The following is a 23129-nucleotide window of genomic DNA, read 5'->3' as shown; positions in this document are numbered from 1 at the left end:
GACACTCAAAAGTGCTTGAGTGAGCCCTGATAAGCAACAGCCTAAACATCAGCATGTTATCAACATTATTCTCATACTGAATCCAAAACACAGCACTGTACCAGCTGCTAGGAAGAAAATTAACTCTTTTCCAGCTGAAACCACTACTTAGTTACTCCATACCATTTTCATCATGCCAGGTCCCCTGCTTCCCAGTATCCCATCACCTTTCCTATCTTTGATGTCAGTCTTTTGATTCCTTCAGGTACTGGAAGGCTACAAGAAGGATGGGGAAACAAACAACACTGACTTCAAACTGCAACAGAGTGGGTTTAGATTGGTTATCAAGAAGGAATTATTTACTGTGAGGGTGGTGAAACATTGATACAGGTTGCCCAGAGAAGCTGTGAAGAGTTCAAGTCCGGTGTTTCCTGAAGTGTTCAAGGCCAGGCTGGATGGAGCTCTGAGTAACCTGGTCTAGTGAAAGGTGTCCCGGCCCATGGCAGTGGGGTTGGAAAGAGGTGATTTTAAGGTATCTTTAAGGCTCCCTTCAACACAAATCATTCTGTGATTTGGTGATGGTGATACACATGCAGACGCTATCCTCTTTGTCTAAGGGCCACTCCTATCAAAGTTTCTTGAGTTCACTTAGTCCATGACCTTGAGCTCCATTTGTCCCAACAGTCTTTCAGGGCATGAAAGATGGTGTGTAGTGATGACACATGTTGAAACCAGTCCTGATTCTATCATCGACTTCTCTGTCATGAGGTGGCCAGTTTCATCAAAGCTCATCCTTCATAAATGTGGCAATGAAAGGGGAGTCATGTTCAAATCCCCAAATCCAGTGCCCAGCAATGGTGATGGGAGTATAGTGGCCATGGAAATGGTAACATGCAGTGCTACATAGCAAGAATCATCATGCAGTTTAATTCATTGGCTACTCTTATCCAAAATCAAATCCCTTTGAGACACACACAGGATCTGGGAGATGGGCACAAGGCCCACATGTTCTGGTCTCATCTTCTGGCCCTGAAAGCTGCTTCTCACGGGAGCATTGTGCAGGGCTTGTGCCACTTGTGCAACCTGTGCCACAAGTGCAGCTTGTGCCACTGACTCTCGTCCTGTCCCAAGGTCCCTTGGAGATGGGCACTGTTGTCTCTCCAGCCCCTCTGTGCCACCAGCAAGGAGCCCCCTTCACTGACTATCCCACTGTCCATCCCACATCACAGAAGCCCCCAGAGAATACCAAGATCTTCACCCTCACCCCCTGCTCCTGACCCTGCGAGCAGCCTCTCTGTGACCAAGCAAGTCAAGTATTCATTCCAGTTCCCTTGTTATCAGACCCTGAAGGTCCAGCAAACAAATTTCTTCTTCTCCCTGCCAGCCTGAAGGTTCCTGGGTGCCCAGCCAGGCTGGTGGTGGCAGCGATGACCCTGGCACAGAGCTCCAACCCTGCTGTCTGCTGGAGCACAGCCCAGCATCTCCCACCACAACACACCCTGAGGAAGTGTATTTTTTAAAATACTTCTTTATTTCTTTCAATACTGACATTACAAAAAAAAAAGGAAAGAAAGAAAGAAAAGAAAAGAAAAGAAAAAATTACAAAAACCCACTATAAAACATTCAGGTCTCGTTGAAACCGATTAAAACAAATCAGCTTGCATTTGCGCGCTGGCCTCTCTTCTCGCTTACGGCGTCCACCAGATTTCTCTACGCCTAACTCCAAGGGACCAGTAGAGGGAGCCAGTGGCATTCCCTCGCCGGCCGCAGCGGGCGATTGATCAGCGCCTCACGGGTCTCCTCGCCCCATAGTGTAACACTGTACAGCTGTACTCCCAGTCCCCACGGACACCCCACGCACAACCACCTGCCCGAAGGACCCCCCGTTTCAAGTCAGTGAATTCTTTTTTTAATTAAAAAAAAGATTCTCGGGGCGGGGAGAGTATTTTGGCAGGGGTTTTCTCGGCAGTGCTGTAGTGAAAGAGGAGCTGTACAAAGCCAGGTCGAACGCGCCTCCCGCTCCATAGCAGCCCTTTCCTGGGAAAAAAAACCGGCATGAGGCAGAGTGGGCCGAGAAAGGTAAGAAATATAAAAATTCTCTTGATGGAAGTCCAAAGATTTTAAAAAAATACAGTATTTGAAAATGGAGCCACCAAGTAGATTGCCTCATGCACCTCCCAGCTCTGCCCTGATGTCCAGAAACACCTCCTGAATGAATTGTCCCTGTAGAAAAATATATACATACATGCCTCTCTCTTCGTATTAGAATCTCTAAGGTTGACCTGAAACACTAGTGAAACCCACAGCTCTGCTCACACTTGGCTCTGCTTTTGCACCCAGATTAGTGCTACACGCACACACACCCCCACTCTGGGGGTTGCTGTTCGTGTGGCTGAATCATCCCCCTTTCAAAAAAGCCTGGGTGCGTCAGGCCAGGATCCCCAAAACAGGCAGAGAAAAACCCTTACATAGTTTATCTAATGAGCTCTATATATATGTATTTAAAAAATAAAAGCAGCAATGCAAACTCAACACATCTGAAAAAAGAAAGCTCCACCCTGGGCTTTCCCCCCTCCTCCTGCTGGCTGGGACCCTGTGGGCAGCAGGTGCAGGCAGGTTCTGCCCACGGGCACTGGTGACATCCCCGGGCAGGGGCAGGAGGCTGGATGGACCATCCCCACGTGCTCCATTGTTTGGCACAGCCGAGGCTCGGTGTAGGCTTGGCACAGGAGAGTGGGCCACGGCCAGACTCGGCACTGTGGTCCCAGGTGTGAAACAGTCTGGCTACTGGGGGGGCCACCACGGGCAGGAGCAATTGGCACCGTGGTACAGCCGGGACCCCAAACAGCAGCAAGTATCAAAGAGGGGAACAGAAAAACCAGCAGCGGGGACGCCAGATCCTGCGGAGTCCTATTTACACTGTGCTGGACCCCGGCAAGTCCAGCCTCTTTTGAAAAGAGTGGCCTGAAAAGCAGGTGACATAAAAAACCCACGACACGACACACCTCCCCAGGCAAAGGGCCCACGGCTCTCGCTTGTGGCGAGGCAGGGAAGCTGGACCTCTGGGGAGAATGAAAAAGTTTGGCAGTTGGGAGAGCTGTGGCAGACAGGAGTCTCCCCATTGCTGGAGTAGAAAACCAGCCTAGAAGGATGGATGGGGGGTGGGTCGGGTGGGTTTTTTGGGGAAGGAAAGTAGTGTGAGGGGTTGGGGATTTTTTTTGCATTTAAAAGTGCTGTGGCACCTCTGCTCTGTGCAGGCCAGGTGCTGTGGCACATGCGTTTGGAGTATTGCTGCTTTGGAGGAGAGTCCCAGGGCTCTAGGAGCAAGGGAGGTGCTGCTTGAGGATCTGTCTCGTCTGGGGAGCTATTCTGTCTGGGAAGCGGATTTTGAACTCCACGATCAAGTCTCCTCGCTGGCTGGGGGCCTTGGGGAAGGGCAGCCCCTCCCCTCGCAGTCTCTTCACTGTCCCCGGCTTGATGATGTCGTTGCAGGGAAGTGGGATCACTCTCCCATCGATGGTGGGAATGTTCACTGTGCAGCCGCACAAGGCCTGAGGGGAGAAGAGGGGAGAAGCCATCAGATGGGTCTGACACCCCAAAGCATCCCAATAGTCGTACCCTGTTCCCCACCAGTTGCTCCCCGGTTTGAACCACCCATGTCCCTTTGGATGATGCCCAAGAACATTGAGTGATGCTCACCAGTGCAAGCTCAGGTCTCCATTGTGCCAGCCCAGTCTAACCTCATGAACTGGGCTGCAGAAGAAGCTGTGCAGAAGAGGGGTCCCTCAGCTTCACTGGGGGAAGGATTTCCCTCCCCTCCTGGGCTCCCCAGGAGGCACCACCAGCAAGAACCCAGCCACCCACAGCAACAGGACAATCTAAATTTAGCCCCTATCCAGCCCTGATGTCCAGCCTCAGGCAGCAGAAAATCCAGCTGAGATCATGGGATGCCGCCACAGCTCATCAGATGTCACTCACTGGAGCACGGCAGCTCTGCCTGGTGCTGGGGTTATCTATAGCACAGCCTGTGTCCCATCCCCACCACTGACAGCCCCCGCAAGGTTACGCTGGTGTGGGATGACGGTGTGGCTGTGGCACAGCACCGAGCTTTCCGAGGAGCCGGGCTGCCAGAGGGGCTGGTTCCTGTCACCCATCCCCATGGCAAAGCCAAGAGCCAGTGTCAGGGGTGCTGCCCTGCTGTATTGCAATCCCGGAAGCAGCCAGGGTGGTGGGTGCCTCGGCAGGCGCACGCCGCCCTGCATTGGCAAGCCACGTGACACGGGAATGCAGCAAGAAAATCCTTGTGTCCTTAAATAACTCAGACAGCTCTGGCATACATGTGGGCAGGATCATCTCCAGGCTTTCAGCAAAGGCTGGTGGAGAGGACTGCAGAGCAATGCTTTTGGAAGTGGGAGGTGGTTTGCTGAGGTACAGCCTCGAGCTTCCATGTGGGGGCTGGCATGGGTTTGCCACCCTGAACTGGGTCCTGGGAGTCCCAGTCCTTCCAAAACACCTTGCACGGGGAGGAGAAGAAAACACAACTGCTGATTCTGGGGTAGGTGGGGGAATGTTCTGCATTCCCCTTCCCAGGAAAAGCCTCCAGTGGCAGAGCAGCAATAGGCACCAGGAGAAACACCTCTTCTTGTGCCGGCCACTGGCTCAGGAACAATGGACACAGACACAGCCTCTGCAGCTGAACCAGGGCTTTGCACTAGGGTGTTTGCAGATGGATCTGTGCCAGAGCTAGCTGGGGGTCTCTGGTGAGCGAAGAACAAGAGAGAAGGTGCTGTCTCCTTGCATAGCTCATCTGCACTGGCATCCTCTTGAGAAGGGTGTCCTCCAGGAATGATTTTTTCTGCCTGCAGGAGGATGCCATCGCCAGCTCCGTGCAAGCAGCAGGTGCTTGGCTGATCTCCAGCAGGTTGTAGGAGGGAAACAAAGGACAATCTCCCTGCATCAAGGAATTTCTGCCCTCACTCACTCAAGGATGCCAGAACCCTCCTGCTCACTGATGCCCAGTTCTGTGTATCATGGAGAGCTGCACAGGCCCACGTGTGCCAGTGAAAGGACATCTCCAGGCACAAAATGGAAAGAAGAACAAGAGCTCCTTATGGGAACACGTGGATGGGGAAAGCAGAGGGATGTGAGCAGGAGCGGGCGGTAACAGTGATGGCAGACAGGATCTTAATGTTTCCTTCCCAGAGCCAAGACGCAAGAATCTGAGGCGATCGCTTCTCCACCGTATGTCCCTGTTTTTCATTCCTCTTGCTCAACTTTGCTGGCATTTGGGAAACCAGTTGCTGAAGTAACACAAGTCACCATGGGAGCTACCCTGCATCCTAGAAAGAGGCTTGGTTTATCTCTGGAGATGAAATCACCCTGGGTTTGATAGCTGAATGCTGTACTGTGCGAGCAGAGCTTTATCTAGGTCAGCTCTGGGTCCTCCTCCGCTCGCAGAGGAGCTGCCGGGGGAGGGCGTCGCCATCGGTCGCGTCTCAGCCAGGCGCTGATGGGCGGATGCTTTGAGGAAGGTGACACCAGGTAAAGGATGCAAAGTGGGATGGTGCCGAGGGCAGGCGTTAGCCTGGCAGTCGAGCGGCCACGAGGCCCCGCCAGCAGCACTGCCTCCTGCCACAGGCAGCTGCTGCTGGAGCAATGCCTCTCCTCCCTCCTGCAGCTTCCAAAGGCAGCACACGACTGTAATTTTAGGAAGGAAGACTACGATTCTGCAGCAGACAGGTGGCAAACAACCTGCACTGCCGTGGCACCCAGGGGCTGGGACTTGAGGGCAGGAAGGTGCCTCCAGCACAGCTGCAAGTGGGGTCACAGAACCCAGTGCCTGCCAGCTTTGCTGGCCCTGTGCTGTCTCAGGGCGGTGGCAGAGACTAAAGCTCAGGCTAAAGAAAGAAGCCTTGCAAAGAGGAAGGGTGTAAGGAGAGTGCCCAAGGCTTTGGCCAGAGGCTCGGGGAATGAAGAGGTTGTTCTTATCACATATTGAGGTGGCAGCATACAGAGCTGGGGAGTTCTCTACATCTGCTCATGCTCCAGAGAACTTAAGGAACTTCTTTTCATGGAAGATAAAAGCAGCAGAGTATTGCCCTGCTCTAGCAAAGAGCAGGCTGGAGATGGCACCCAGGCCAGCAGCTCCATGAGGATACCCAGCTTGTTGGGTTTGCGGTGAGGGAGGACAGAGACTGGAAATTCCATCTCAAAGAGATGAGGAATTTGCCTGGACAAGAAATTTTCCACTTTGTGACTGAATTGTGCAAACCTTATGCCAGCATGCAGGCCTTGCTCACAGAGATCACAACACTTCTGGTGCAACAGCACATGGAGCTGGAGCAAGTTTCTCCAGTTGCTCCTCCAAGGTCAACTCTAGGCAGTACTCCCTCCAGCCTGGGCAGCACATGAATCTGGGCTAACACAGTATGGACATCACCACAGCCAGCCCAGGGTTAATTTTACAGATAACGGAAACGAACACAAGGAAACATCTGAAATATGGCATGCATGGCTCCAAAAATAAGGCAGTCTCTCCCAAGTATTTCTGGATTGGCCAGAGGAGCCAGCCACTGCAGGAATAAACCTCTGCACTTCACACCATGAGGGAAATTCAACTCCTGAGTTTTGCAGCTCAGCTGGAGCTGAGTTTGTTTCAGGAGTGCCCAGCTTCTTTCTGACCCACATGGCTGCTCTTTACCCCCAGTACAGGCTGTTAGTGCCCCAGCTGGGACGTAGAGCCATCACAGAGCTCTTCTGAGTTGCTGGCACATTTCACAAGCTCATGTTTGCCCACCTCAGGTTTGGTCCATTGAGCTTATTCTGTTAAATGCACTTCAGAACATAAATCTGCCTTCAGGAAGGAAAAAAAAGTATCAGCTCATTAAGAAGACAGACAGCGTCTACCGTCTGAAAGGAACAGCAAATGGCAGCTGCCAAAAACGTCAATGTTAAATGCAGCTGCCAGCTGGGATTTATTGTAAGGTAGTTATACAGCAGCAGTGGTGAACAGCACATCTTGTACTGAGGTAATCTTCCCTTTCCTCTCCCACCTTCACACAGATTGCTGGCTCTGATGCATCCAGCCTTGCCATGACCTCCAGGACTGGCAGCCTGGATGTGTTAAGTTTTACTCACTGACTGAGTATTTCATTTATTTGTTCCTTATTTAGGAAAGCCAAAACTAAGGAAAACAGCAAAAGCACTGCTCAGGGAGGGTGAGGGATCACTTTCTTCATGTGAACCTGCTCTCTGGCCACAGGGAAAGTCACCTGGTGCCATCCTGGACAGTAACTAAGCCACAGCAGGCTCAGCTACATGAAAAGCGGGGATCAGACTTATGCCAAACTCAGTGAAAACCTGGATTTTCCCCTGTTCCTACAGAGTATCTGGGCTCTGTTCCACATGTGAATACCCCACACTAAACTGGAAAAACAAGACATATGGAGAAGAGAGAAAATGGATAAATACCACCTGTACTGGCTCAAGAAGGGAGGTGCATTCAGCAGGGATCTCAGCATCCATGTCCTACACCTGGCAGAGAGGTCGAGCACCTCAAAACCAAGAGTGGGTTGGCCCCTGCAGCTCCTTTCTCGCAACCTACCTGGTCTTTCCTATTCGGCATAGGAGAGCGGTTGACTCCCACCTTGGCCCCAAATGCCAAGATCCTGTGCCACCTCCCATCCCAGGGGATTTACCAGCTATACCCACCTCTTTAAGACTGATGTTTGCCGTGTAGATCACATTCGTCCCATCCCTCTTGAAGTGTGAGTGAGGCTTGTCCTTGAGGATGAAGACGATGTCAGCAGGGATGTTATCTGGGGTGGCATCGCCTTCTTTGGGGAATGTGATTTTGGTTCCCTCTTTCCAACCCCGTTTGATGACAATGTTTAGGATCTTGTCCTCAGTCCGCATGGTCCGGCCATCAGCGTTGACCCTTCTGCGAGTGATCTTCATCCTCTTGGTGGATCCATGGTAGATCTCTTCCAGGGACACCTTGAGCTCATGGATGACAGGTGGGTCTTGGACCTTCCTCCGCGTGTGCAGGGACTCTTGGTGCCGCCGGTGAACCCCATTGATGCCGTTGAAGCCAAAGCGGCCGAAGGCACTGAAAGGGTCATCATCCTCATCCATATCCATGTCTTCCTGGTCAAAGCCATTGAACATTCGGGAGCGGCTGCTGGCAAAGAAGATGTCAAAAGGGTTGGAGCCTCCGAAGAAGGATGCAAAGGTGGCATGGGGGTCTCCATGGAAGGTATAGTGAAAAGTGCTCCCTGAGCCACCTGAAGAGCCACCTCCGGTTTTGAGACCTGGAAAAGAAGTGGGAAGACAAGACATGAAGGCTCATCTTCTGGGGCATGCTGTGCTGGGACTGCACTTTCCAGGTGTGAGAGTGGTGTGTGGTTTCTCCAGGCAGTTTTTCCACTATCACCTGGGTGTCCAGGTCACCTCTTCCAGCCCAGCCATCTGTGAAGATCATGGGTCAGAAATGAACCATCTCTACCCCTGACACACAGTCCTGCCCCTACACCCAGTAAGCTCAAAATCCATTCAGGTTTTGTCCCCTCCATCCCTATCGAAGGACTTCTTTGGTTCTCTCCTCTCAAATCACAGCACTTTAATTTAAAACATTGATCAGCCCATCTCCACTTTTCCCCATGAGCAGGCTCCTGGTTTCCCCAACAGCCTTGTCTCTTTGACTGGATATTATGAAAAATTTCTTCACATAAAGGGTGATCAGGCATTGGAACAGACTATCCAGGGAAGTGGTGGAGTCACCATCCCTGGAAGTGGTAAGCAGGTATGTGGATGTAGAACGTGGGGACATGGTTTAGTAATGATCATGGCAGTGTTATATTAAATGATCTGAGAGACCTTTTCCGACCTCATTGATTCTATGAGGAAGTGCAGGTCAGCAATCTCCAGGCTGGCACACAGCTCCCTGCATACCAACTGTATAAAATGCTATGTAAGCTCCAGATTTGGATCTTTTGGCAATCCTTCACAGAGGAAACTCTTCTGCTGGGACCCAGGTTGAGCTGCAACTCCCCCCAAGTCCCAAGGAGCCAAAGCACATGGGAATTGCCCCCTCCAAAGAGGTCATACACTCTCTGCAAGACTATTTTTGACAAGGAGGGGTGGGAAGGGTTAAGCCAAGCCTAGCTCAGGGACTATTTTCAGGGCATGCCAGTGACAGTGAAGGGCTATTTCTGACAGGCTGTCCCTTTTGCCAGCCCCCTCCTCCCTTCACAGCAGGACAAGTTTGGGGGTCTCTTCTGACTGATGAGGGTGGATTGGAGAGGCTTTTGCTTCACCTTGCCCGTTACAGTATGTGGGACCCAGAAGCTCCTCAAAATGCCGATCGCCAACATGTTGCTCCAAAAAACAGGAAAGAAAAGGTGTGTGGGGTCATGGACTATGACTGGGGTAAGGGGGCGGATGGTCTTTAACATGATGGGGCAATAGGGAGGGGGCATCTACCCTCCCTCAAGTCACTCTTATTTTAGATGCCTGCAGGCGGTGGAGATTTCACAAAATCCCCATCAAGCCCCTGTCCCTAACAGACTGTGCAACCAGGAGGTTTCACCTTTAATTCCATGATGCCAGCCTGAGCAGGGTCCGGTTTCATCGAGGCCTCCCAGGAAAAGCTGGTTTCCCACTTGAGATAGTATCTTCTCATTTTACAGGGTGGCAAAATCACTGTGCCTGGTGCATCCATCACAGCCTTGACATAACTAAAGGGTTGACAATTAACCCATCACTGGTTAATTTTATTGGTGGCTTGTGAGGGGATGCACCTGACTGAAAGAAGGGCTGCCTCTTCTACCCAGCAGCCAGCTCCTGCCAGACCTCCTGCTCTTTTAAGCACCCAAGTCCTGGGCTGATTAATGCAGATGCTATTCAGCCCTCTCCTCGAATGGGGTTGCGCTCTTCCATCTTCGACTAATAAGGCCGCCTGCATTGGAGCAGCTCTCCTCCTCCTCCTCCTCCTCCATGCCAACCACCAGACAACAGCAGCCTCTTGGTTTCAAAACAAGGGCCTATTACTTAAATTGGGAAAAGCTTTGAATCCTGTAGGTCAGCTTGTACCGAGGAGGACAGCGGGCCCAGTGCCCAAATGCAAGGGGCATGGGGGCAAAAGCAATACTTCTCTGCTGCTTTATTTAGGTCAGTTAAAGAGTAGCTAATGAATTACACCAGGTAAGATGCAGGAGATGAGCTCCTTCCACTCAGCTTACACCCAGGGTTTTGGGGCAGAGGGCAGGAGAAGCCCAGCCACCTCAGGGAGAAAGGTGGCAGGTTGAAAAAGCAGAGAAGCTTGGGGAGGAGGGGGATGAGAGGTGACTTCTGGCACCTGCAGAGCATTCAGTCCCTCCCATCCTGTGGCTATCAGTGCCATTTCAGGAGCTGGCATGAAACACTGAAACACCTGTGTGTGAAAACTCTCCCTTATCTGCAAACCCAGTTTGGACCCCACACTCCTGTCTCCCAGCTGGAAGTGCTCATCCCCTTACCTTCCTCCCCATACTGGTCATAAACAGCTCGTTTCTTGGGGTCACTCAGGACATCATAAGCCTCTGCGATCTCCTTGAACTTCTCCTCGGCATTGGGGTCTTTATTTTTATCAGGGTGGTATTTCAGGGCCATTTTCCGATAGGCTTTCTTGATTTCATCCTCATTGGCGCCGCTCTGGATGCCCAGAATCTTGTAATAGTCCTTCCCCATGACAGCAACACTGCCGGGAGCTGAGTACTTATTCCTGAAAGCAGAAAGACAGCTCTTTGTAAGGTGAATATTGTCCTGGGGCAGCCAGGGGCGGGACTGGTACACACTTATCGCGGAGCCGACACTCCCTGCGTCCCGCTGGCCAGCAGCACCAGAGCCGGCTCAAGTCCACGTTTCCCACCAGAGTCAGAGTCCCGGTGCCAGAACGGGTCCCAGCTCTGCTTTTACCCTTCTGAGACCCACGGCAGGGATAGATAGACTCATCTCTGAGGCTTGACAGAGAGAGAGAACCCGAGCTGAGGAACGACACTATTATAGTGGCCACGCCACCGTGAACGTCAGGCCAGGACCGTGTCCCTGTCCGTCCCCCTCCGCTGAGTCAGGAGGGCTGAGCTATGTCTAAATGCAGCTGCCGGCCTGTGTCCACCCCCTCGCCTGGTTCTCTCTCAGCTGGGGACCTGAGACCCAAGACGGGGTGATGACAGCAGGTTTTTCGAGACAGAAAGTGGAGGCAGAGACCGTGCTGTGCCTTCACCTTAAAGGAACTTCACACATTTTGTTCCTCAAAGCAATTGGCACTCAGCTGGAGATAAGCGCCTCCGGCTGTCAGAGCCGTAATTTGTATTTAGCGAAGAGAGAAAGGAGCCGTTAGACAGAAACATCTTGTGATGGTGGGAGGGCTTTTTTATTTTTTTGTTTTAAAAAACCCCAACACTTTCTAGCCTGACTTGCACTCCCTGAGAGCCTCCAACTGCCTCTTGCAGTAAACCAGGAACCCAGGGCTCACTCACTCCATCGTGCGGGGGCCGAGGCCATGGCCATGCCTATGCCTATACTAAGGCATGGAAAACCCGGTGGCTGAAATTCATCCCCCAGTCATCCTCCTGGAGTGGCAGCAACTCAGGGAGCAGCCAGAGGAGATGGAAGGGCTGCTCCTCCAGGAAGAGGCTGAGCAAACCCCATGCTCCTCCAAACATGCTTCCCACTGATTATTGACCTTTGGTTATCTCACTCCTGCCACCCAACTTCCCACATCACAGCCTTCCCACATCACAGCTCAATGCTTGCTGCTGGCCCTGCTCCTCTGAGGCACTGACCCAGCAGACCCCTTGTTTTCCTGTTGCTTGCATCCTGCTCCCTGCTACAGTCCAGGCTTCACCCCAACAAAACAACCCTCAACAGTCTCAGCCCACTGTACCCCTCCAGCAGGTGTATTTCAGCACCGGATGTGCACCTTGGCCCTTTTCTTCACCATCATACAACCTATCAGATGTTCTCACCTCCCCTTATTATATCCATGAGATCCTGTTGGAGCTCTCAGCCACAGCAGCTCAAAGGTGACTGTGCTTCCTCAGGATCCATGCCCATGGCACTACACTGAGCCCCTGGCACCCACACTAAGCATCCAACATTTGCTTTGGGCCACGCCTTGGACAATGACCATCTCCAGGGTCTTGGAAATTGGCCCTACACTTGGACACCTCCATCCAATCAACCTCTGCTCTTTTTTGCCCCAGCTATGGAGCAGGTACTTTGCTGTAGATGGGGAGAGGCACTAAAACACCTCTAAATGAGGGGAGATGAGAGTATCGGCAGACACGTGCAGCAGCTCAGGGGGCACAGAAGAGGTAGGAGGAGGTCCCTGGGGGCGTAAAGAGCATCCGACAGCGTCTCCCGTGGCAGCTCCTGCATGCAGAGACGACAGCAGCACCCAGCCCACGCAGGCACTGAGGGATGCTGCCCCCTGCCCAACCCCACCTCCCCATCTGCCCTTCCCTTGGGGCTGGGGGACTGCGGGAGACTCTGTGGTGAGCAACAGGCAGGGGTGGAAAGAGCTAACAGGTCAATTTTCCCCTCCACCAAAGGTCATCCCAATGCCTCCCCTTCCCACAGCAGGCTCTGGAGAAGGACTGGGGCTCCCTGCATCAGTACCAGGACCAGGATTTGGCCCTACCTGGCTGATGTCAACCCTCCCACAGTAAGGGCAAACAAGCAGCTCTGAAGACAACCCCATCACACCCTGGATCCAGCAACACAGAGGTGACAAACCTTTTATTGTCCCCCTCCAAGAACCACAGTGTCCACCTCCAACCACACAGACCAACCCGACAGCAACACTGGAACACCCTCACCCAGCTGAAACTCCACGGAAAACATGAAAATAGACTTCCCACGAAAATACATCCTGTTCTTGCAAAATCCTGCTGCCCACCCACAAGATCTCTGGTCTTGCCCACCGGGGGTTCTTTGGCAGGGGTGGGGATACCTGCCGAGGATACTCTCCTGACTAGGGACCCCTCTGTCCAGCTAGGCATAGGGAGGGGAAAATTCCTGTACTGAAATGCATGCCGGTGCCGCGATTTACCGTGCTGGAGAGGACCAGGTGCCGCCAGGTGACCCGTGGGTTAAGGCACGCGCCCGAGGCTCAGCTCACATGCACAATGGTGGTAAAACACGACTCTGTCCCCGCAGAGCCTCCCTCCTTCCCTCCCACCTCTCTGGGATCAGCTGCGCCTTGCCACCGCACCTCTCCCCCTTCTGCTCAGTCATCCTCTCCTGCCTTCCCATTTAACCCTCTCGGGAGTGGTGGGGGGGTTTCAACCAGAAAAAGCCATTCCTGCATCTCCCTCCCAAATCAGATGCCTTCGGATAAGCCACGGCCACCCTGCCTTAGAAAACCACAGGCATTTCCTAGCCCTGCCGAGCCAGCCCAGCCTTCATCCTCCTCTTGCAACCACACCAAAAGAAAAAAATAATTAAATAAAGAATAAATCTTTGTTCCGGCCCCGCACATGACATCAGCCCGAGCAACCGCTGGGTGAGCTCGCCAGCTGAATAGCGATCGCTTGACATAATCCCTCCGCTCGGCAGTCATCTAAGGGAACAAACCCAGCCCCGCAGCGGCACTGGTCAGGGTTTTTTTGTTCCACCTCGGGGTGCAAGGTCACCGCGGGATGCCGGAGACAGGCGCTGACGGTTTAATGAGGACACAAGGTCGAGACGCGGAAACACACTTACCGAAACTTTACGAACACATTCATAGTCCAAGCTGTCATTTTTAAAGGCTCTAGTTTTATTTTAAACATCGCGGCTGTCCGCAGTCGCCTGCAGGTGCTGCGTGGCCGACTGGGAGGCACTGGAGGGTGGGAGGAGGGCGGCGGGGAGAAAGGTGCCGGCTCGTGCCGGGGATGCCGCCGCCGCCGCGGGATGCTCTGGTGGCGAGCCTGCCCCTCCAGCTCCCCAGGCACACCCAAAGGGCAGCTCCTCGCCAGACCGGCGGCCGCGGTTGGCTCTGACCTCGCTCCCAGGATGGCTCCCAAAGGGCTCTGGTCGACGCGGTGCTGCTGGGGAGCTGCCGTCTTTTGAGCGCTTCCCAGCCGCGTGCGGAGAGACCCTCCAATGGAGTCGCTCGCCGTGCTGTAATTTCTCCTTTAACTGGTTTATCGACGCTTTCTTGCTAAACCGACGGATTAAGACACTTCTTAATCCGTCAACTCCGGCATTCTCCCTTCCCTGCTGCCGCAAGGCGCCCGGCCGCCCCGGTACTGTCACGTCCCCCGCGCAGCCCCCGCCGAGGAGCAGGGAGCGCAGCCAGGAGCCCCTCGGTGTCCCCAGAAACGACTCTGCTGACGCCCAGGGCTGTGCACCCGCCAGGCGAATCGGGGAGGGAGAAAAGTAGGGCGGCGTTGATATGGAAAAAAGTCACGTTAACCAATGTGCACCTCCCCAGCTTTTCCCTTCGGATGCGCGGGGGTCCCTGTATCCCCCTCACTGGGTGCCGGCACCGGTTCCCGGCAGAAGGGCTCTGAATGCCACACTCCCGCTTAGGAGCGACCAGGGCTGCCTGCGATGGCAGGGCAGCGGGATGGGGACGGTGTGTCCCCCGAGCCCACGGCGCAAAACCTACTTCTGAGAAGTCACCTTCAGGCGCGCCAAGGAAAGCTAATTGCCACCGTGTCTCCCCGTCCGTTACCGTCACTCGCGGGACACAGAGAGCATCCTCTCCGGATGCCCCACACCGAAATCGGGCAGCCGTACCGACACATCACCAGGCAGCTCCTGCATCCCACCCTTGGGAACTCAAATGCCGTGCGGGCGACAGCCCGTATCCTGCTGCGTCCCCGGGGTCTGGGAGTCCCGCTGGGCTCGGAGCGCCGGGTGGCTTCGGCGGGATGCCGAGGGAGCGCATACCTCTCGGCGCGGCTCCAGAAGAGCAGGATGGCCGGCATGGCAGCGTATCCCGGGTTCAGTCAGGGAGCTGGAGGGGATCTTGTCGTGTCGGGGCAAGCAGAGCCACCCGTGCCCGTGCTGGATGGCAGCCGCAGGCAACCAGGCAGCAATGTCATGACTACCCGCAATGAATCATCCCCTCCCCGAGCCCCCACACGCACCGCCCGCCTCCCCCTCCCCACCGACAGCCCCACTGGGGTGCCGGCACCTGCGTGGGGACGGGGTTAACCCTCCCCTCGCTGCCTGTGCCGGCACAGCCCCCACTGCCAGCCCCGTCGGCGGCCGCCTCCTGCGTGGGCACGGAACAGGACCCCCACTCAGTGTCTCCTCACAGAGGGTCCCTCATTCCCGTGTTCACGAGGTTGCCGTCTCCTGCGTGGGGATGTGGTCAAGCACCACTCGCCATCCCCCTAGACAGAGTCCCCCGTTTTCAGTCTATGTAGTGCTGGCTCCTCGGTGGAGATGGGGTCAAACCTCCCCCTCCACCATCCCCTCAAGTAGAATCCCCTCTTTCCAGCCCCAGTGGGGTGCTCACATTGGTGTGGGGATGGGATCAAGCCCCCATGTACTGTCTCCCCATGTAGGGTATCCTCCTTTCCAGACACATCAGGATGCTAACAATGGAGTGGGATGGGGTTAAGTCTCCTCACTGCAAACACCCTGTGCCCTCTCTCCAGCCCCACTGGGGGGGCTAAAAACTTCATGGGGATGGGATTAACCCTGCTCGCAGCCCCACAGGTGCTGCTCTTTTTAGGGCTGGACCATTTAGGGCTTGGTGAGGGGCAGTCATGGGAAAGGGTTCATGTCTGTGCTGTTACCCAGTGCACTGCTCCACATGGGTCCACCTTGCCACAATTGAGCTCCACTGGGACCCACTGTCTGCCTCAAGAGGAAAGTGAGTTAAACCTTTTCTCCCTACTGCCGGCTCTCCTGGGGGACAGTCACCTCGACTGGGGTTGGGGGTTAACCCCTTCCATGCTGGTCCCTCTGAGCCTGTTACTGACACCTGGGGTGAAGGTTACCCATTTTCTCATCAGCCAGTTCAGCCCCACTGGGATACACTGGTACATCGAGTGGTGGTGGACAGGTCTTAACCTCCTGGCCACACCACATGGCTCAAACAGGGCACATTTTTCCCTTCAAAACAGGAGAGGAGAGAGGGCTTAATCCTCAGCTCACCACTTTCTTCAGTCCCACGGTGGTGGCGTTAATCTCTTTCTCCCAGCCCCACTTAGTTACACAGGCCCCGTTATGGGGCAGAGGGATTAAATCCTTCCTGCCCCCCCCTCCTCCCCCCCAGACTCACAGGAATATGTGGTCACTCTGTAGGAAACTGCAGTTAACTCTGACCCACAGCACCAAGAAACCCTGTCAGCCCATAAAGGCAGAGATGTCAACCCCTTCCTCTTTCCACCTTCAGCCCCAAAGAGACTCCATGTCACCCTATGGTCACAGGACAGGGTGCCTAGTCACTGTTACCCACTCACGAAGGAGCAGAGGGGTAAGCTCCACTTCTCAGCCCCACAGCAAAACCCTGACACCAAAACCCTTGGACAGAGAGGCTGATTCTGCCAGCACGACAGGGAGTCACTTCATAAAGCAAAGATTTAATTCTCTACATCAGGACAGACTGTTACTCCATGGGCAGAGGGGGACCCAGGGGCATGCTGTGTCCCTGTGGGCAGAGGGGAAAACTTTTCCAGCCCTGTAGCAACATCCTATCACCTCCTGGGGCAGAGGGACTGTTCAGCCCAGTGACAATCACTCCACAGCGTAGGTGGACTGACCCCCAGCAGCACCCTATCACCCCATGGGGCAGTGAGACCAACTCTCCAGCCCCACAGAAACATTCTGTCACCTCGTGGGGCAGGGGGATTGACCTCTTCCAGTCTCACAGTGACATCCTGTCACTCCACAGATAGAAGGACTGATCCCTGCCCAGTCCCACAGCAAAAACACCCTGTCACTCCATTTCGACACTTCATCATCTCACAGGGCAGGGGGACTGCACCCTCCAGTCACACAGTGCCACCCTGTCACTCCAGTGGGGCAGTGGGACTGACCCCCTGCAACCCCACAGCAACAACTTGTCACCTCATGGCGCAGAGAGGCTGACCACCACCCCAGCCCCACAGTGGCACCCTATCAGCCATAGTGACACTGTCACTCCACAGGCCAGAGGACATGATCCCCCAGTCCAACAGGGACACCCTATCACCCCCCCAGGGCAGGGTGACATGATCCCTCAGTCCCACAGGGACACACTGTCACCCCTCAGGGCAGGGTGACACGACGCTCCCGTCCCCGCTGTGACACGCTGTCACCCCACTGGACAGGGGGACAAATCCCTCCCAGCCCCACAGCAACAACTTCTCACGCCGTGGCAGCCCCGCAGTGCCACCCCCTTACCCCTCGGGGCAGGTGGCCAACCCCCTCCCCGTCCCATCCCCACAGCGTCACCCCACTGAGCGAGGGACGCGACCCGCCCCGTACCCACAGTGACACCGCCCGGGACAGGGCAGGGGGGTCCCAGGGGCTGGCTGTGCAGCGGGGGCAGGGTCCGTGCTGCGGGGGCAGGGTCGGTGAGGCGGGGGTAGGGTCGGTGTGGCAGGGGCAGGGTCGGTGTGGCAGGGGCAGGGTCGGTGCGGCGGGGGCAGGGTCCGTGAGGCGGGGGCAGGGTCCGTGAGGCGGGGGCGGTCGGGGGGCAGCGCCGCCCCCCCGGCACTCACCGCTCCCGCTGTCCCGGGGCGCCGTACGCTCTCTGGGCCGCCCCCGCCCCCGCCCCCCGCCCGCCACGTCAGGGGAGTCCCGCCCGCGCGCGCCACGCCTCCGTTGGCCGGGGGGGCTGTCCGTCCCCGCCGTACGCCGCGCTGATTGGCTTTTGCCCTCAAGGAAGGCGGGGCTAAACCAACTGCCCGTCCACCGATTCCCCCCGCCCCCCCAACTGCCGCCTGCCATTGGCCGGTTCAAGCCTGCCCCGCCCCCTCGGCGCGCACTCATTGGCCCGGCGCGCGCTCGCGGCGGCGGGATCCCCGGGGGGAATCTTCTGGAAAGGTGTGACGTCACCGGGGCGCCGCGCCCCACGGCCGCCCCCTCCGCCCCCGCCCGGGGGTGTCACTGGGGGTGCGGGGTCGGGGGTGGCTGTCGCGGGGCCGGGGGCGTTGCACCCACCATGTGCAGGGTCCCTGCTCGCCCCACACATCCCAGGGCCTGGCAGACCCCCAGGGCACGGGCACGACTAGGGCTGGCGTGGTGTGGAGTCATGGAGGAATTAGGTTGGGGAGGTCGTCAGAGATGATCCACTTCCAACCTGTGACCGGACATCGCCACGGCTCTGAGTGCTGTGTCCAGACTTTACTCAAACACCTTCGGAGATGGTGGCTCCACCACCCCCCCGGGCAGCCCATTCCAGTGTCTAATCAGCCTTTCTGTGAAGAAATTCCTCCCCTGGTGCAGCATGAGGCTGTGTCCTCTTGCCCTGTCACTTGTTACCTGGGAGAGGAGCCCAGCCCCCACCTGGCTACATCTCTCAGGCAGTTTAGAGACTGATAAGAGCCTCAGCAGGGCTAAACACCCTCAGCTCCCACAGCACCGCTCCTCACAGGACTTGTGCTCCACACCCTTCGCCAGCTCTGTTGCCCTTATCTGCAGAAATGGGTTCAAGGTCGTGGAAGTGCTTTGCAGGGGCTGGGAAGGCTGAATCCAGAGTGGAAAATTCAAGAAGACATCTGAGAGGCACTGGAGCTGCCCCCTGCCCTGGTACACGCTATGAGCCCCAGTGGGACTGTGCTGTGGAACTGCAGGGCAGTGTGGGGTGTCCCAGGAGCCCTGTGTGCCCTGTTCCATGTGGGGCAGGTGAGGGAGTGAGGCGGCACTCAGGAAGGACATTAAGGTGCTGGAGCTGTCCAAAGAAGGGCAAAGGAGCTAGTGAAGAGTCTGAAGATCATGTCCTGTGAGGAGCAGCTGAGGGTGTTTAGCCTGGAGAGGAGAAGGTGATTCAGAGGTGACCTTACGGCCCTCTGCAACCATCTGACAGGAGTTTGTATGCGGGTGGGGGTTGGTCTCTTCTCCCAGGCAACTGTCAACAGGATGAGAGGACATAATCTTAAGCTGTGCCAATGGGTTTAAATTTGACATGTGGAAGAATTTCTTCACAGGAAGGGGAATTAGACACTGAAACAGGCTGCCCAGGGAGGTGGTGGAGTCACAGTCCTTGGAGGTGTTTAAGGAAAGACAGGATGTGACACTTAGTGGCAGGTCTCTTTGACATGGTGGTGTTTGCTCACAGGTGGGACTCAGTCATCTCAGAGGTCTTTTCTAATGGATTCCATAATTCTGGGGGGAGATTTGAGGACTCTGATGGGGGTGATGGGTCCTTGGATCAAACACCCAACATGACAGGGCCATGCTCCTTATGCAGTAGAGAGTTCACTGGGAGGTGGCTGAGGTGCTTCAGCTATGTGTGGCTGTAATGGCTCACATTGTGCTGTGCTTTTTCATCACGAAAAAGCCATTGAATTCTAGAGCCCAGATCCTGTGTGTGGCTCAGAGGCTGTGTTTAAAACAGCTTCTGATCTGACATCAGTGCATCCCAGCTTCTGCAGCAGCCATGGCCAGCTAGCAGGGAAGCTGAGTAGCTGAGCCAAATACGCTGTTAGTGCTGCTCCTCTGCAAAGCCATGTCACATGTCCCCTTCTGACATGGGGCTGTGTTTGGGCTTTTGCCATGTGAGTCTCCCCCTTGATCTTTCCAGCATCTCATCCTGGATTAGACCTGAAGTGAGGTGTCTCCTGGTTGGACGAGTTGTCTTAATGCTGTGGCCTGGATTTTGTCCTAGGAAAACCTGCCTGTTTCGAGAAGAAAACCCATCTCTTGCACCTATCGAGTGACCACATTGGTGCAGAACCGTGGTCTCTCTTTGCATCCTGCCTGCACACCTATCCATCCATCAAGGGGGGAAGCAGCTGGTCTTCCAGGTGCTACAGCTCATGGGTGTAGCTGAGCTTTGCAATGAACAATTGAGGCTGCTAAGGTGAGGCTGTTAAGATGTTTGCCCTTTTGTAACCTCTGTGCGCTTCCCCTTACTGAGGAGGTGTTTGAACAGGGTGCCTTGAGTTGACATCTTGTCTGTCCCCTGTGGTTTGATCACAGCATTGGTCTCCTGTCCTTCCTGTCTGAGGGTCTCTGACTCTCTAGAGTCCCCAGACAGGGAAGGAGCAGTCCCTGGGCTACCTACCTCTTTCCCACCATGAACTGTCTGTGGACCCCCTCCGAGCTGGGAGGCTTGGGGTCCTCTCCACACTCCCAGCACGGTGGCTGAGTCATCATGGTACTAAACCAGCATTTCTTTTGGCACATCTATTTGCTGTCTGTTGTACGATGTCCTTGTACCCACGGCAAGGGGGCTTGTGGTGTGTGTCCCACACCATGCCTGAGCCCTGGCCTTGCAAATGCTTTTTGTTTGGGCCTTTTATCCCCGGTGGTGTTGGAGGCCCTGGGGTGGGGGAGCTGGTGCTGGCCATCCCCGTGCTCACAAATGATCTGCTTGGTGTGCAGCCTGTCCAGGGACAAACAAGGGCTCTGGGCCAGGAGCTGGCTGTGGCCCCGCTGGGCAGGAGCAGGAACAGGGTCAGGGCAGACCACAGGCTCCCTCCCTGGGACACAGAAGGGGTTTTAACCAAAACTGCTCTTCCTTCACAGCCTGTCTCCCTGCTGGCACATCCGTACCCTTTTAAAGACACGACGGGAAAGTGCAGGGAGGGGTGGCAGGAATAATTAAAGGTACGAAGCCGTTGCCATAGATGGAACAATTACATAAACTGGCTCTCTTCCGTCTGGGGGAAGAGATGACTGAGGGAGGCATGATGGGGAATAATAAAATCCTGTGCAGCAGGGGGAAGGAAGGTGAGCAGGGTTGCTTGAGTTCTGTAAGGGGGCATCTCGTATAGGAAGAGGCAGTGACCCTTCTGGACATGAGTGTGTTTCCTGAGGCACTTTGGGATTAACATGTAGAAATGGTGGCCTTGAGTTGAGTGGTGGAGGAAATATGTAAGAAAGTTGTCTGTGGTCAAGAGGCATTTAAGCAAATTCCTGAAAAGAGAAATCAAGGAGGGCTGGTGAGCCTAGTGATAGTGGTTCTGGTGTGGGAAATCCCCAGGGTGCAGAAGTGAGCAGCATGGCATGTTCTCCTGGAGCTTCAGCTCTTCCAGGTGCTTTGACTGGGTGTCTCTGTCCCAGAGGGGAGTGGGAAGTGGGAAAGGTGGGAAACTGCAGCCTGGACTGGTTTTCTGTTAAAACATCATTACTTGGCGTCTGAGTGTGGACAAGGCCACTGAGCTCTGCAACCTCCTATCCAAGTGCCATACCACTGTGAGGGAGAACTTTCCCATGTTGATGTCACCTCCTCCAAGCTGGATTGGGATGTCCCCATGGCTGAGTGGATGGGGCAAGACTGAGATGCTGGCTCCTCATTGCACTGCTCTCCCATCCTGCTCAGCCTCTCCTGCTCTGCACAGCATAGGAAAGTCTCCAGTGGCTGCGGCTGGATGAGCTGGGGAGATGCATCTGAGGACACTGGGCTTGGCAGCAGCAGAGTTTGTGCTCTGTTCTCCACGGTGGGAGCAGCACCCACACATTTGGTGCTGTCTCTCCTTCCTGCCTGTTCCCATCCTTGGAGATGTCGCCTGCCTTTTCCAGCACCCTAAGCTGCAGGAGGAGGAAAGGACTGCAACAAAAATCGATGCCCGGGAATTTTTTACTGGATTAATGTTCTGTTCCCTGCCTCCTGTGATCCAGACTGTGGTCTGAGGTTGATGCATCTCCAGGGACATGCTAATGAATCATCTTCCAGGACAGGCCTGGGTCTTAGTTCTTGCTGAAGCTGCTGTCTGTGCTGGTGAGCCCTGTCCTGGAGATATGGGGACCTTCTTCTTTGGGGTGCATCCAGCCCCTGGCCTGCCCTCTGCGGAAACCACAAGCTCTCACCAGCTCCCAAGTGCCCTGGCTGTGCTGGTAGCCCCAGCATATGACGGACTTGTGCCTCCCCAGCTCTGAGCATGGGATAATACAGATGGGAATGGTCCCCTGGTAGTGTTGTGCTGCAGGCAGGATCAGCCACAAGGTCAGAGCATGCTGCTTGGAGCTTTATCTAGCTTGACCTTGGAAACCCCCAAGGATGCTGCTTGTAGCACTGGAAGAGCTTATTCCAGCAGCATCTCCTATGTCCTTGTGGTGCTGTGTGTCACCAGAGCCTGCCTGGCCTCCTAGGGCATGTGGGAGGAAGGGGGTGGAAGCCGCTCTCAGCCATAATGATGGTGTTCGGTTTGTCGTCCCCGAGCTGCGGCTGAGGATGGTGGTCGCTGCCTCCCCCTGTCAGCGCCGCCGGCGGCAGCCGAGCCGGCCGCTTCGCTCGGCACTCCGCACCTGCGGGGGTGGCATAATGAGCCATGTCCTTGTCTCAACCTGCCGCTTCCTCTCCCGGCAGCGTCTGTGCTGCCAGCTGGGTTATTTTTTCTTTTTCTTCCTTTTTTCCCCCCCTTCTTATTTCTTTTTTCCCTTCCTGCCGCTATTCTCAAGTGGTTCCCAGCCGGTGCTGGCAGGCCGCCCTTGCTGGAGACCTCCTCCCAGTCTGACCTTTGCCAACCCCCTCGGATGAGCACAGCAGGGCTCTCCTGCCACCCACATCGGGATGCAAGCAGCTCTGAGTGGCAGTGGGCAGCAGTGCGTGGGAGGACTCAGTCCTCTCCAGTCCCCTGCTGTCCCCACGTGTGCTTGGGCTCTGCTGTAGTGGCCAAATCCTGAGGGCAGCAGTGAGTGGGAGGAAAGGGCAGCATGAGAGATGCTGCAGTGCTTTTTCTGGGGCAGAGCCTGGGGAAAAACAAGGTTCCACTAAGCAGATCCTGCCTCTGGACACCTTGCTTTGTCCTGATCTATCCCACTGTCTCCTTCACTGAACCACCAATGCACAGGTCTAAGCTGGGCATGCAGAGTGTGTGGGCTGGGAAGGCGCCCAGTGGAGCCATCTTTGCCAGCCACATGTCGAAGCAGACAAGTGAGGAAAGGCAGTGTGCCCTCCCAGACTTGGGATGCTGGAATGTGGCAATTTGTCTCAGGTTGCTGTGGGAATCAGCAGCAGGTATGGAACTGGAATCTGGAGAGTCTGGACTCTGGTTGAGATGCTCCCCAGTGAGGCAGGG

General features: G+C 55.3%; 1 protein-coding gene across 4 annotated transcripts; it reads right to left on the bottom strand.

Moving 5' to 3' along the window:
- Positions 1–1495: 1495 nt before the first annotated feature.
- On the bottom strand, positions 1496–17717 carry DNAJB5 (DnaJ heat shock protein family (Hsp40) member B5). Of its 4 annotated transcripts, none has more exons than XM_071580124.1 (4): positions 17664–17717; positions 10494–10738; positions 7690–8288; positions 1496–3530 (listed from the first exon to the last, which is right to left on the bottom strand). In XM_071580124.1, the coding sequence occupies exons 2-4, from the start codon at positions 10702–10704 to the stop codon at positions 3297–3299; spliced, it is 1044 nt and encodes a 347-aa protein (XP_071436225.1). In that variant the 5' UTR covers positions 10705–10738; positions 17664–17717; the 3' UTR covers positions 1496–3296. The 4 variants fall into 4 exon arrangements, with proteins under 4 accessions (XP_071436225.1, XP_071436224.1, XP_071436223.1 ...); XM_071580123.1 differs by lacking the exon at positions 17664–17717 and adding an exon at positions 14896–15030; XM_071580122.1 differs by lacking the exon at positions 17664–17717 and adding an exon at positions 13723–13857.
- Between the last annotated feature and the right edge of the window lie 5412 nt (positions 17718–23129).

This window comes from Pithys albifrons, chromosome Z, assembly GCF_047495875.1.
Source record: "Pithys albifrons albifrons isolate INPA30051 chromosome Z, PitAlb_v1, whole genome shotgun sequence".
Lineage (NCBI taxonomy): Eukaryota > Metazoa > Chordata > Aves > Passeriformes > Thamnophilidae > Pithys > Pithys albifrons.
This window is presented reverse-complemented; position numbering and strand designations above follow the sequence as displayed.